Source organism: Carassius auratus, chromosome 24 (genome assembly GCF_003368295.1).
Source record: "Carassius auratus strain Wakin chromosome 24, ASM336829v1, whole genome shotgun sequence".
Taxonomy (NCBI): Eukaryota; Metazoa; Chordata; class Actinopteri; order Cypriniformes; family Cyprinidae; genus Carassius; species Carassius auratus.
Window position 1 is genome coordinate 5,738,676 of NC_039266.1, and position 14,643 is coordinate 5,753,318.

Consider the following 14,643-nt stretch of genomic DNA (forward strand, 5'->3'; position numbering starts at 1 on the left):
CAAACATTCAGTATGGAGGGATTCCATTAGTCAAAAACAAGATTTGCAACAAATAATTACAAAAAACATCATTGCTAATTACTAAATCTTTTTCTTCTACTGATTAAACATCATTTTCTAGGTTTAAACTTCTTTTTTTTTTTGACATACCACATATCAGTGATGAATTTATGAAGAATGTGCTGCTGTATTATATTAATTACTAACAGTTCATTTCTCTTCACAGCTCTGTCTGACATAACTGGAGTAACAGTCAATCGGTCACAGACAGAGTTGACTATCTCATGGAATAAGTTAAACAATAATGACATCTACAACTACAATTTGAAAAGTCATAGAGAGGGGAGTGAGAAACATTTCACTGGATCCGTTGAGGGTGATGTGATTACACATACTTACTCATCTCTCACACCAGGAACTGAATACAGTTTTACTCTCTTTACTGTGGTGAACAAAGCCTTAAGTAGAGGATACAGCTTTAAGAACATCACTAGTAAGTTTTGATAACATTACTTTAATTCAGCTACTTATTTAAAAAGCATATTTATAAGTTTTAACTGAGTTTTGACAGCTTGCTAGTCAACAAAATCCTTGCTAGGGACAAAATACTTTTTTCTGAATGGTTTTGAATGCTTGAAACTCAGAGAGATTTTTTATTATTATTATTATTATTCTTTATTAATCTTAATTTGCATAATAAACAAACATATGTTTTAAATCTGAGTTGGGGCCAGACCAGGAAGTTAAAGTCTGTTTACACTTTACTGTAAAGTGCCATTGTTACAGAGTAATTATACATTGAAATACTATGTAACATTAACTATGTACTTTAAGGTTAATGTAAGGACTAGGGTTTGATTTAGCGTTGCATATAATTATGTATAATTTATAGTGCTGTCAAATGATTAATTGTGATTAATCGCATTCCAAAATAAATGTTTTTGTTTACATAGTATGTCTGTGTACTGTATATATTTATTAAGTAAATATAAATATACATAATATACAATACAAAATATTTACATGTATTTGCATAGTTTTATTAATATAATTAAATTTACATATAAATATATTTAATATATACAATTGTTCTTAAATATATACGTGTGTCTCTATATATATATAGAGACACACGTATACCAATGTGTGCTCAATGACACCAATGTGTCCCTGAGCAAGACACTTAACCTCTAGTTGCTCCAGGGGCGTGTGACCTCTGACATATATAGCAATTGTAAGTCGCTTTGGATAAAAGCGTCAGCTAAATGAATAAATGTAAATGTAATATATATATATATATATATATATATATATATATATATATAATTTAAATTAAATGTACATTTAAATTAAATTTAATTTAATTTATGCATTTAGCAGACACTTTTATTCTAAGCGATTTACAGTGCATTCAGACTATCAATTTTTACCTATCATGTGTTCCCGGGGAATCGAAGCCCCAACCTTGCGCTTGATAATGCTCTACTAAATGAGCTACAGGAACATACAATATATATATATATATATATATATATATATATATATATATATATATATATACACACACACATAATAAATATACACAGTACATACACATATATTATGTGAACAAATACTTTTATTTTGGATGTGATTAATCATTTTACAGCACTAATAATTTAGTTATTACTTTGGTAAATAACTGTAACGTGTTACAAGGATGCTGTAAAATGTTACTTAAAGTCCTGTACCACTTATGTCAAGATTAAGACCCCAAGAGTAAGACTCCAACTCAGTTTGAAATCAGCATTCATTTTTTACTATGTTTTCTGCAGCCCTTTACTGTACGTCCTTTAACTGGAAAGTTACCAACTCATCAATAGAGGCTGAAGTTAATGGTTCCACACATGTGATAGCTCAAAACAGCACTGGAAGTCATAAAAAAACTCCAATACTAATACACAACAAGGTGAATCTGCAAGACCTATATCCCGGAGGACACTACACTGTTTCACTGTTTTATGAATTGGAGTCACAGCAGCTGCTACAATGCTCACACAACCTGACATTAGGTGAGTTTACATGCTCTGTTTGGATTGTGGCACTGATCAGCTGATATTCCATAAAAAAATGTGTCCTTCTTTTTCTCTTTCAAACAAGCTCCAAATAGTGTATCTCATCTCCGCTGTGAATATCATTCTGGAGGGTATGGTCTGGCTGTAATTTGGGAATCTCCATATGGAGCTGTGGATGTGGTACAGGTCGATGTTAATGGACAAAGTGTCAACCAATCACGGAGTTTAGAAAAAAAACTGGAGATAAATGGCCTGCAAGTTGCCCAGTGGTACAAAGTGACAGCATTATCATTCTCTGGAGCCATGAGGAGTCAAACAGTATCAGTCAACTGCCAAACAAATCCAGCAGGTAAAATAATGTCTATATATGATTATATAATTAAAGATAGTCTCTTAAAACTTCAGGAATATTCCAAGTTAAATACAAATTGAAGTAAATAATTAATCGTAAAAATTAAAGTTCTGTCATTATTACTCAGCTTCATGTTGTTTCAAACCTGTATGAATCCTGCTTCTCTCATGAGCTCTCATGGATATACCAAGTAGAGCAAAGATGGCTAGCAAAGTGGCCTGTTCCACACACAACTGCCCTCATGTGACTTCGTAAGACTATAGGAAATCACTTTTTCCAGAGAAATATAGTTTTTCCTCCCATCTTATATTATTTAGTTCCTGCTGCTTAATATTTTTGTGGAAACCGTAATACTTTTACTTTTTAACAAAGAACAAAGATATAAATCTTTTGTAACTTTATTTGAGTCTTTATTATCTTATTGTTATCAATATAATTTATTCCTCCTGAATAAATGGTTGAACATTTGAACTGCTTACTGTACCACAGACTTTTGTATGGTAGTATATCATGGTTACCACATTAATTAAAAAAAATATATACTTTAATGTTAATGTAATCATGGTTCCCCAAAGAGAACAAGACACTGCGTTGAATGATTTGGAAATGCCCTGGCCAGACCAAGTTCTGAAGCATATGTGAAATCAGTCCAAAAGCGAAGCAAAACATCATGAGCGGGGTGATGTGAGCAACCAGGAAGCATAAAGGCACATCTGGCAAGAGCACATGTTAGCAGGGATGCAGGGCGTATAGCAGGGAGACATAGCATCTGATTCCATTCGGGCAACTATGGTTACATAAGTAACCTCAAGACGTTCCCCTTAAAGGAGTCATATGATGTTGCTAAAAAGAATATTATTTTTGTGTATTTGGTGTAATGAAATGGGTTTATGCAGATTAAGGTTAAAAAAAACACATTTTTTTCACATACCTGTACATTATTGTTTCTCCTCTATGCCCCGCCTTTCTGAAAAGTGTAATTTTTTTACAAAAATCATCAGTCTGAGACTGTTAGTCAGAAGTACATTGTAGTCTTTTCTCCCAGGATGAGGAAACAGTCCTCCATAAAATGCATTGCACACATCTAAATAATTGGGTTGGACTGTTTTGGAATATGCGTTAAGTTGCGAATACAACTTAACCACTGATTTCTACTTGTGTCCTCTTTTGGAAGGCCAAACAAAGTATTTTCACTTTCACAATGAAACAGCATCTCCACGACATGGCACCGGTGGCAACAGCGACAATCAAAGTTAAGGCTTGTTTCTTTGCGTGAACATTTGGGCGGTGTTATGCAGATCCTCCCATAACGTGACGTAGACATGTGGGGTTAAATGAGTCATTTTAGGGGGGCGTGGACAAGTCTTAGCTTTTATAAAGAATATCTCTTTGGGTTTGAGACTTTAGTCTTTGCAACTTTAGGGATCTTATCTATTCATGAACAGCCTATAACACTCCAAAGAGAAAGGAAAACTTTAAATCACATCATATGACCCCTTCTAGGAACTCAAGCTACGTTGAACACTTTGGGAACAAGAATACCAACTATACCATACGAGCAAGTCTCTGTCTGGTTTGTATCTAATGAGCACATCAAGTCGAGCGAACTTGGGACCCTAGAGTAGATGTCAGGTCCAGACTGTAGAAACGGATGAATGTGTGTGGAGAGGACCAGCCTGCCACAGCACAAACATCTTGAAGGGCCATAGCCACTGATAAGGCCTTGTAGGCCGACATACCCATAGTTGAGTGTAGTGTTGTCAAAAGACCCGGTACTTTGGTACCAAGTCGGTAGGCCTACTAAAAAAATTAAAATGTGACGGTACCAGGTTTCTTTAAGTACCGGTGGTAACGAGTACCCAGTCAACCTGGTTGCTGATGCATACAGCGATATGGTTTCCTTGAAGCAGAAAACGCGGACGGAATCTCAAAATCCTGTCATGAAAATGAAACTTACATTTTAATATGGACAGCCACGGAATTTGTCAAAGTTAGCATAAATTAATCAAATCAAATCTCCATATGGACAGTATCTGTAAATGTTAAGCTGCAAAAGTTGGTTGAAATGCGAATCCTGCTTGTTCTGTGCGTCTCTGTGTGAATGAATGAATGGCAGAGATGTGTGGGTTTGTTTACTACATAGACTGAAGTGCGTGAAGCTTGCAGTCATTTCAATGAGGACATAAATACTAAAACAACATCACCATAACTTTTCACTTCACAACCTTTTCATTTGAGTAAAACCAGCGTCAAAATAAAAGTTCATTTTTACATAAATGCATTGTGCTAGAAATATTACTATTATTTAGTAGAATGTATGTGATACTGCTACTACTGTTGAAAAAATTTCTAAAACTTTATTTTTTTAAATAAATAAATCACACAATATTTCTTCAATGTTTTAATTTTAATAGCAAATCCCCTTTATTTAACAACAACAACAAAAAAAATAAAAATAAATTAAATTTGGGTGAAACCTGTTTACTGTTTTTCATAAATATATTACATGAAGAGAAAAATTTAAACACAATTGTAAATAAGTATAAAGAATGACATTGGTTTTATATTTAGTGATAAAAAGTGTGTTTTCTTTTTATTAGCATATTTTTGTGTTTTGCTTTGGTACCGAAATTGGTACCGAAAACTGTGGTTTTTTCACTGGTATCTGTTTTCACTGGAATACTGAAATTTTGGTACCGTGACAACACTAGTCGAGTGCACTCTGACCCCTATAGGAGACTGGAGGCAAGATGACTCATAGGCCAGTGTGATGGTCTCAACCACCCACTGACCCATAGTTTGCTTGGTCAGTGGAACCCTCTTCTTAGGTGGAACAAAGCAAATGAACACCTGATCTGCCTTACACCACTGGGCAGCTCTATGAATATAAGAGTCCAGTGCTTGCACTGAACAAAGCAGAGTATGTCATTTTTGTAGTGCTTCCTGCTATCCACCTTTGGGGTGGTGTTGGTGCAGTGGATAAGACACATGCCTTTGGTGTGAGAGTAAATGTAAACTTCTATCCTCTTCAACAAGGATATAGCGAGCAGGAAGATCATCTTAAGCGTGTGGAGCTTGTCCAAGATATCTTTAATGGGTTCAAAGGGAGGTTTGCACAGAGCCTCCAGAATCACAGCCAGGTCCCATGAGGGCACCTTGGGGTGTTGTACTGGCTTTAGCCTATGGGGTGCCACAGAGAAAAATTTTAACTAACAGGTGTTTCCCCACTGACTGACCACCCTGAAGGGTGTGAAAATCAGCTATGGCCACCACGTAAACCTTCATAGTGGAGGGAGATAATCCTGCAGAGTCTTCAATTCAAGCTGGTACGCCAGCCTGTAAAGTGAGAGTGAGTGCAGACACCCCTGCCGATTGATGTATGACAGGGGTTCTCAACTGGGGGGTCGTGGCCCACTAGGGGGCCTCAGTGATCCTCCAGGGGACCACGGGATGGCTTAAAATTAATTTAAATATCCTATAATTGTCTCATTTTTATTATTAATGTATTAAAAATTAAAATGATTTAATTGCACGAAGTCTCTCATGTTCTGTGATTGATTGCTTCGGACTCGGTGCAGCAAGCCTTATCATTCTGTTAAATACAGACTGAATGTCGGCTCAAAACTTCCATCTGCTGCATGCAGACTACATCTCTTAGCTGCTTGAAGCAAACTGTTATGCTAATGTGAAGGTAAATACGATTAGAGTAATAATAATTATTATTAATACATTAATAATAATACATTATTGATTCACAAACTTTTTACGCTCTCTGGGCGCTGATCCCTATCATACATATGGGTGAAATTTCAATTTATTTTCATAGTTGTCCAAATTAATGTCCTGAGAGTTTTATAATGGATGCTCACCCATAGACGAGGATCTCAGTGGTGTTTATGCACATATGAGTGAAAGAAGTGTTCACTGATCTTGCCTTCAGATTTATGTGTTTCAACAGATTTAGAATGTATATTGTTGAATTTTTATTTGTATGTTTATTTTTTTAATCGATACAATCAGTAGATATTCAGTCAGTCCAGTTCAAAGGGACAGGTTTAGTGAGTGATCTTTTGGCATCCCCCCTGTGTTACATTCAGGAACCCAAGGAAACACAGGAGATGAGAGATCCAAACACAGTGTGGGTTCTAATGGGTAATCCAAATCAGAATCCAACAAGCAGGGGTCAAAACCAAAAATCAATCCAAAAAAACAAACAAACAGGGAATGGAACAGTAACAGGAAAAGTAACTAGAAACTCGGAAGGCGAGGAAACTGGGTGAAGGAAAGAAAGGACTCCATGAAAACAAACAGAAAAAGACTGGTTAATATAGGCAGAGTAATGACTATAAAGTGAAGACACCTGAGTGCAATTTACAGGAGTGCAATTACTGTAATGAAGGGACAAAGCTTTGTGGGAATTGTAGTGCCTGCGGTGAGGTGCCTATGGGGAAGTGAGACCACTAGTGGAGACCCAGGGAAACAGAGACCAGACAGCGTGACACCCTGTTGTCCTGTTTGCTATGGCAAGAAAAAGTACTCTGAAGTTGTAAAGAATGTAAAAAATACAGGAGCTTTAAATCTTTTTCTCTCTCTCTCTCTCTCTCTCTCTCTCTCTCTCTCTCTCTCTCTCTCTCTCTCTCTTTATATACATGTTTTTTATTTTAAAAAGTTAAAATTGAGCAGAGGGTTATAAAGAATCAGGGTATCTTCCGTCCATTCCAAATCCGTTTTCAATTAAAAAACAGAAAACGGAAAGACTCAAGAGGATTCAAGTGAGAGAACATGAATTCAATAACGACAAATTGAAAAATGTTCGTTTATTCGTTATTCCATTAAGTTTAACAAACGGAAAACAAGTTTTTGGCTCGATTTCTCATTTTGTCGTTTGGAGATAAAAAAACGGTTTATGGCTTCAATATTTCATTTGCATTTGTGGGCGGAGCTGAAACGCTCCTTTCATCTGATTGGTCGAATCGCTCCGCCTTCAGCTCAGGTCTCTACATTCTTTCAAGCAGAATAAGAGTCTTATAGGAGTAATGTCTGAAACCACCGCTCACTGTTAATTAACATAATATTTGAGTCAGATGTAGCTGGACACATAATTCGTGCTGCTGTGGCTTGCAAGTCACCCCTTTAAATTATTTCTAGGTTATAGTATTGTATGAATACTGTCCCACTGATAAATACAGTGCAATTAGTTCTGTTTTCTTGGATAAAAGTGAAGTGGAAATAAAAATCAATAATAGACTGATCAGTTCCATGATAATATGGCTGTAACATTTACCACTCTCGTCTTTTAAGTCAAAAGGCACTAGGTAGGTGTGTGCGACATTAATAATTAATTGGGAAAATTAATATAGTTACATTTATGAAATAAATTAGTAATATTAGTTTTATTACATTCTAAATTGAATGATCTTTCTCCTTTAGTCTTCTTTGTTGGCCTTGAGAAAGCCGACATATATTTGAACATTATTATCATTTATTATGAGAGTAATTGACAACGACTAAAATTTTAATGTTTCACCAAATTCAGCTCAGATCTTCAGACTTGTTTGACTCGTTGCTGTAACTGGTCAGACTTTCTCCTTCTCAAAAAATCCTAGTGACTTTCATTATCTGAGCAATGAAGGTCTTACACTTAATGTCCACTAGATTACATTTACGTAAGTTTAAATGACAAATAAATACATTCATTTCATGTGTACTACCATGAATATGCCATATCTGTGTATAAGAATAAACTTCACACTTCAAGCTGTACTTTAAAACTTCCCATTCTGGCTTTTTCAACCTACCTCCAAATTTATTTTAAGATATGTTTTATTCACACTGGTTTATGCATTTAACGTTTGTCCATCTGGAACTTTTATTTTTCATGAGCTGTACATTTTAAGATGTACTCGGTGTTGATAAATCACATGCACTGAATGTAAAGTGCCAATGTCAGGACTCTGAGTCCTCCTCCTAGATGGCCAGTGTCCTGCAAAGTTTAGCTACCCCAAATAAACACACCTAAGCTAAGCAAGGTCTTCAGGATCAGTAGCAATGTCCAAGCAAGTGTGTTGGAACTGAACTCTGCAGAACATGGTTCTCCCGGTTCAGGACTGGGTTTTAAATCTATAAATGCATTTGTACAGTTGGGTGTCTGCATGCAGAGGTGTACTTCAGTAAGTACAATGTAAACTGTAACCTATAAAGACAAAATCTTCAGATCAGCATTTATGCCACTGCCTTGAGGTCTCCATCCATCGGTCAAAACAGACCTCGCTCCCCACCACACTCCTGCTAGCTGTCAACATTAACTGCGGCTGGTGCCAAATAAAAATCATTATGTATCCCTTGTGCATTGTTCAAATTCACTACCCTTTCGTTATGTTCGGGATGAAAACATCCACTCAATTAAACTGCTATAAAAATGTATTAGATAAAAAAAAAAAAATCTATATTTTTTTTTTTGCATAAATCTATTAATCAACCTCAGTCCTGATCAAAACTACCAAATGTTTTTTTTTTTTTAAATCCAAGATTTTAACTCTTTAATTGCCAAGTTCATAAATGATGTTACTGATTTAGGGGGAAAAAACTAACAAAATGACTTATTTTCAATATAAAAGTAATTGTGGCTGGATTTTTTTTATCACAGTCTTCGGCATGTCAAAGATTAGTAACAAGATTGTCTTTGATGCATTTTTAGTTTTTGTGCAGCATTAGATTTATAAATTTTTTTCCCTAATTTATTGTTGGTGGATGTTTTTTTGCTCCATTGACTTCCATTATAATGACACTTTTGATTGCAAAGTCATGACACAAAATCATGCATTCTTGATTGTTTGTGGTTTTCCCTTTTGGGAAGAGGTAAAATTTGTTATTTTTACAGTTGATCACTCGGTGGGACCATCAACCCTTTAGATAGGCCTGTGCAAAAAAAAAGCTTAGTTTCTGACTTGTATATAAAGCCTCATCCCAAACATAACAAAAGGGTAGTGAATTTGCCCACAGTGTACTTGTTGATTTTTGAAACTTTTCAAGCATTTTCCCAAAATATATGTCAAAATAAGATTTTTCACCAAAAATAATTCCATTAGCTGAAACACAGAGAAAGTTGTGGCCAAAATAAGGCTCAACTTCTAGTGGACGAAAACGTCCCCAACAACGCATAAGGGGTATTATGTAACAGCAAGTCATTTGTGCAAGTACATTTGACTTGCAGTTTTCCAAAACATAATCATTTTTATTTGGCACCAGCTGCAGTAGTTAATGTTGGTTTCTATTATACAGTTATCATTTGGCTAAGGTATACCCCCTCCCACCCCATCTATCATTGAAGAACCTGTGTTACACAGAAATGGCATATTCATGGTAATGTTTTTATTTGTCATTTAAACTTATGTAAATAGAATTCCTGTCTCCCCCTCTAGTGGACATTAAGTGTAAGACCTTCATTGCTCAGATAATGAAAGTCAGTTGGATTTTTTGAGAAGGAAAAAGTTTGACCAGTTACAGCAACGAGTCAAACAAGTCTGAAGATCTGAGCTGAATTTGGTGAAACATTAAAATTTTAGTCGATTTCAATTACTCTCATAATAGATAATAATAATTATGTTCAAATATATGTTGGCTTTCTCAAGGCCAACAAAGAAACTAAAAGAGAAACATCATTCAATTTACTTTGTAATAAAATTAAAAATTCTAATTTATTTAATAAATTTAACTATATTAATTTCCACAATTAATTATTAATGTCTAGTGCCTTTTGACTTAAAAGACGAGAGACGTAAATGTTACAGACATATTATCATGGAACTGATCAGTCTATTATTGATTTTTATTTCCACTTCACTTTTATCCATGGAGACAGAACTATTTGCACTGTATTTATCAGTGGGACAGTATTCATACAATACTATAACCTATAAATAATTTAAAGGGGTGACTTGCAAGCCACAGCAGCACGAATTATGTGCGCAGCAACATCTGACTCAAATATTATGTTAATTAACAGTGAGCGGCATTTCAGACATTACTCCTATAAGACTCTTATTCTGCTTGAAAGAATGTAGAGACCTGAGCTGAAGGCGGAGCGATTCGACCAATCAGATGAAAGGAGCGTTTCAGCTCCGCCCACAAGTACGAATGAAATATTGAAGCCATAAACCGTTTTTTAATCCCCAAACGACAAAATGAGAAATCAAGTCAAAAACTTATTTTCCGTTCGTTAACCTAGATGGAATAACGAATAAACGAGCCATTTTTCCATTTCTGGTTATTGAATTCATGTTCTCTCACTTGAATCCTCTGGAGTATTTCGTTTTCTGTTTTTTAATTGAAAACGGATTTGAAATGGACGGAAGATACCCTGATTATAAAGTTATAAAGTATAGCATTAACATTTAAATGTACTTTTTTATAATACAGTAGAAGAATAATAAGGCAAAACAAATTTTGGGGTTAATAAAAAGTTTAAAAATAAACACTTTGCTACGGAAGTACAATATAAGAGGAAATGTCAGGCATAGGGGTACTTTGCAAAATTGACCGGAGAAGGAGGGGAGCCCCAGAGTAAAACCTCTGATGTAGGAGACCACCGATGTGTTGTCTGTGTGAACAAGCACATGATTGTCCCCTTATGTCTGGAAGGAAGTGTTTTAGAGCTCGAAACACGGTCAACATCTCCAGGCAGTTGATGTGCCACGTGAGATGATGGCCTTCCCACAGACCTCGAACAGACCTCTCATGACCGCTTCCCAAGCCGTGAGCTTTACATGATGACAAGGAGCCCTGAGTGACAACCTTGATTTTGCGAAGTGGGTTCCCCATTGGGCCTACGCCACCACTGCAAGGGTCTCATGTACAACAGGCCAAAAGATATCACACTGGACACAGCTTTCGTCAGACCCATCAATCTCTGAAACTGTTTGACAGTGAGTGACTGGCCTTCTCTCACTTCCCTCAAAGCTGTGAGAATCACTTCGATATGAGCAGGAGACAACTGAGTCTGCATCATTGTTGAATCCCACATCCACACACAGATAAGTGTTTCTCTGTAGTGGAGAAAGCACACTTTTCTTGGTATTTAGCCGTAACCCCACCTCTTTCATATGGGTGAGGACAACATCTCGATGCCGGACCGCAATCTGCTCTGACTGAGCAAATATAAACCAATCATCGATGTAATTCGCAACGGACCCCGTGTAGTATCCACATACTTGATGAAAGTGCAGGGTGAGAGTGTCAGGCCAAACAGAAGAACCAAATACTGGTATGCTTTACTCTTGAAAGGAACTTCCTGTGTTGAGGAAGGTTGGATATGTGGAAGTGTGTGTCCTTGAGATCTTTTGTGACAAACAAGTCCTTGGACCTGATTTGGTACACGATATGTTTGATAGTAAGCATCTTGAACCAAAATCGTTTGATAGCACAGTTCAGTAGATGTAGATGATAGGACGCAGCCCCCCACTTCCTTCTTCAGAACGATGAAGTAACAGCTGTAGAATCTTGATTCTCATGAGAGAGGAAGAACACATTTTATGTCCTCCTTCCTCAAGAGAGTTTCTACTTCTTATTTTAATATAAGTGGATGAGAACCAAACTGAATTATGTAACCTATCTTTACAGTTTACAGGAAACATTGTGAGACATTTGGCAGAAGTTTCCTTGCTGTCAGAAAGTATACTGAGGGAATGAGTCTCTCAAGACTGGTCTCTGGTGTCACTAGAGGAGCCACCTGACTGCTCTAGCATGCTCATCTGAGGGGGCGAGCTTTTCTGTGCTTTACTGTCGCTGGCAAATAGGACATTTTCTTGCAGAAGCTTCCTGAACCCTGAAGCACCAGGGGTGGCAAGGGTATCGTTGAAACTCTCTGAAGGCACCAAGGAGGATTGGGCACTGTATACAGAGGTGTGTACCTCCTCTCCCCAGGGTGACAGCCCTCATGGTCCTGACGATTGGATTGTCGGGACTGCTTGGCCGATGTCCTCTTGAACATGATAATTCTGTATAGAGGACCATGACCGAGAGCGATGCCCTGACCGCTGATCTCTGCTTCTGGGACAGATAATATGAGGAGCTAGATGGCTGGGACTGCTCCCGCTCAACAGTCCCAAAGACCTGTGAAAGGTGAGGGAGGAAGTGCTGGCTTCTTCACTTCCTGAAACCTCTTGACGACAGTGTCTACTGAGCTGCCGAAGAGGCAGGAAGGTGATAACGGGGCATCCAGGAGGAAGAATCTGCCCTTATGTTGTAGTTTGGACAGATTCAACCACAGGTGTCACTTGGTAGCCACCAATGCTGCCAGTGAATGGCCGATGGCGACAAGTCTGTGCCCCCACACATTCATCGAATACATCAAATTTATCTTCTTCCCTATCATCCAGGACTTTTAGCAGGTAAAACTGGTACACCTGCAACACTGCAATAGTGTGCAGACATGCACCAGCCTGTCCTGCTGCTGTATAAGATGTTGACATGTACACATTTCGATGCTCGACATCTCCCACAGTATAAGAAACTTTGGGATTGCAATGTCATGGTTTTCACAGAAACATGCTACACAGCGACGGATGTCGATAATGTTATCGAGCTAGCCAGGATGTGGCCTTTTTTTAAGGCACCATAAACAAGTGTCATTGAATCAGTGTTTCATTTCTGAATTCCAAGACACTGGTAATACACATCTTTAGTCGCTTTAAGAAGGTTAAAACTGAATGCTTGAGCTGTTTAGATCACCAGAAATTTGTGTGATTTGCATGTAGCCCTCTAGTAATTTTGAAGGTAATTTTCTGGTCTAAGATTATGGTGATGTGATTGTCAAAGCTTAAGTCAGTGTGAACAGTTTTCTTTTAAATGAGCACATAAAATGAAGGATATTGAATTGCGAGGCTCCATGTGCACCTATGTTAACAAAGCTTGGTGTACGAACTCTGTCATTGTTGGGAGACACTGCTCAGCTAACCTAGAGTTTCTCATAGTTAAGGGAAGACCTTTTTATCTGCCTAGGGAGTTAACTTCCATCATTATAACTGCAGTTACTGCACCTGTAATCCACCGGATGGTAATGCCAAGCTTGCTATGAATGAACTGCATGCAGCCATTGGCAATATTAGACCACTTACCCAGAGTCTGCTTTTATTGTCACGAGTGATTTTAATCACTCCAACTTTAAGAGATGATTCCCCAAATTCCATCAACATGTTTCCTGCCATGCTAGAGGAGACAAAACATTAGATCATGTTTACACAAACATTGATGGAGCTTACATCACGACCCCCTCCCCCACCTGGGACCAAGACACTCCTCCTGATAAGCCTGAATGTATACAGTACCACCCAGTAGAACTCATACCTATTGCTATGAAATGCTTTGAGTGACTGGTCCTAGCACACCTCAAGGACTGCCTCCCAACCACACTGGACCCAGACCAATTTGCCTACTGTAGCAATAGGAGCACAGAGGATGCAGTATGCACAGTGCTGCACTTGGTACTCACACACTTGCACAATAACAACACATATGTACCGATGTTGTTTGTTGTTTGCTAACTCCATCCACATTAACGGGATGGTTGCTGAACGTGTCTCCAGCTTCAAGTTCCTGGGAACCACCATGTCCATCACAAAGACCTCCAGCCTGGTCAAGAAGGCTCACCAGCGCCTCTTCTTCTTTAGGACAGGGAAGAAGAACCAGCTGTCTTCAGCCATCCTGGTGAACTTTTACAGGTGTGCAATCGAGAACATCCTGAACAGCTGTATCACAGTCTGGTATGGGAACTGCTCATTTGCTGATCACAAGGCACTGCAGAGGGAGATGAAAACCGCCCAACACATCACAGGGACAACACTTCCTGTTATTGAGGACATCCAGAGAAAACGCTGTCTATGTCAAGCTTGCAGCATTCCTAAGGACTCCTTTCACCCTGACCATAGACTGTTTAACCTCCTGTCCTCCGGGAGGTGCTTCAGTAGCCTCCGGACAAGGATCAGCAAACTCAGGGACAGCGTTTTCCCTACAGCTGTCTCCTTACTGAATTCTGCCCTCTGACCCCCCCCCCCCACCTCTACTGTAAATTTACATTTATTCATTTAGCTGACGCCTTTATCCAAAGCGACTTACAATTGCTATATATGTCAGAGGTCGCACGCCTCTGGAGCAACTAGAGGTTAAGTGTCTTGCTCAGGGACACATTGGTGTCTCCGACCAATGGCATGCATCTTATCCACTGAGCCAACACCACCACCC

The 14,643-nt window shown here is 38.0% G+C and overlaps 1 protein-coding gene across 1 annotated transcript in view; it reads left to right on the top strand.

Annotated features, from left to right (window-relative positions):
- LOC113042181 (receptor-type tyrosine-protein phosphatase H-like) overlaps window positions 1–14,643 on the top strand; it is a 29,075-nt gene that overhangs the window by 7,604 nt on the left and 6,828 nt on the right. Inside the window, exons 5-7 of the mRNA XM_026200804.1 lie at window positions 227–493; window positions 1,815–2,051; window positions 2,140–2,403. Of these exons, the coding sequence (XP_026056589.1) occupies window positions 227–493; window positions 1,815–2,051; window positions 2,140–2,403 (768 nt within the window). The remainder of the gene's footprint in view (window positions 1–226; window positions 494–1,814; window positions 2,052–2,139; window positions 2,404–14,643) is intronic.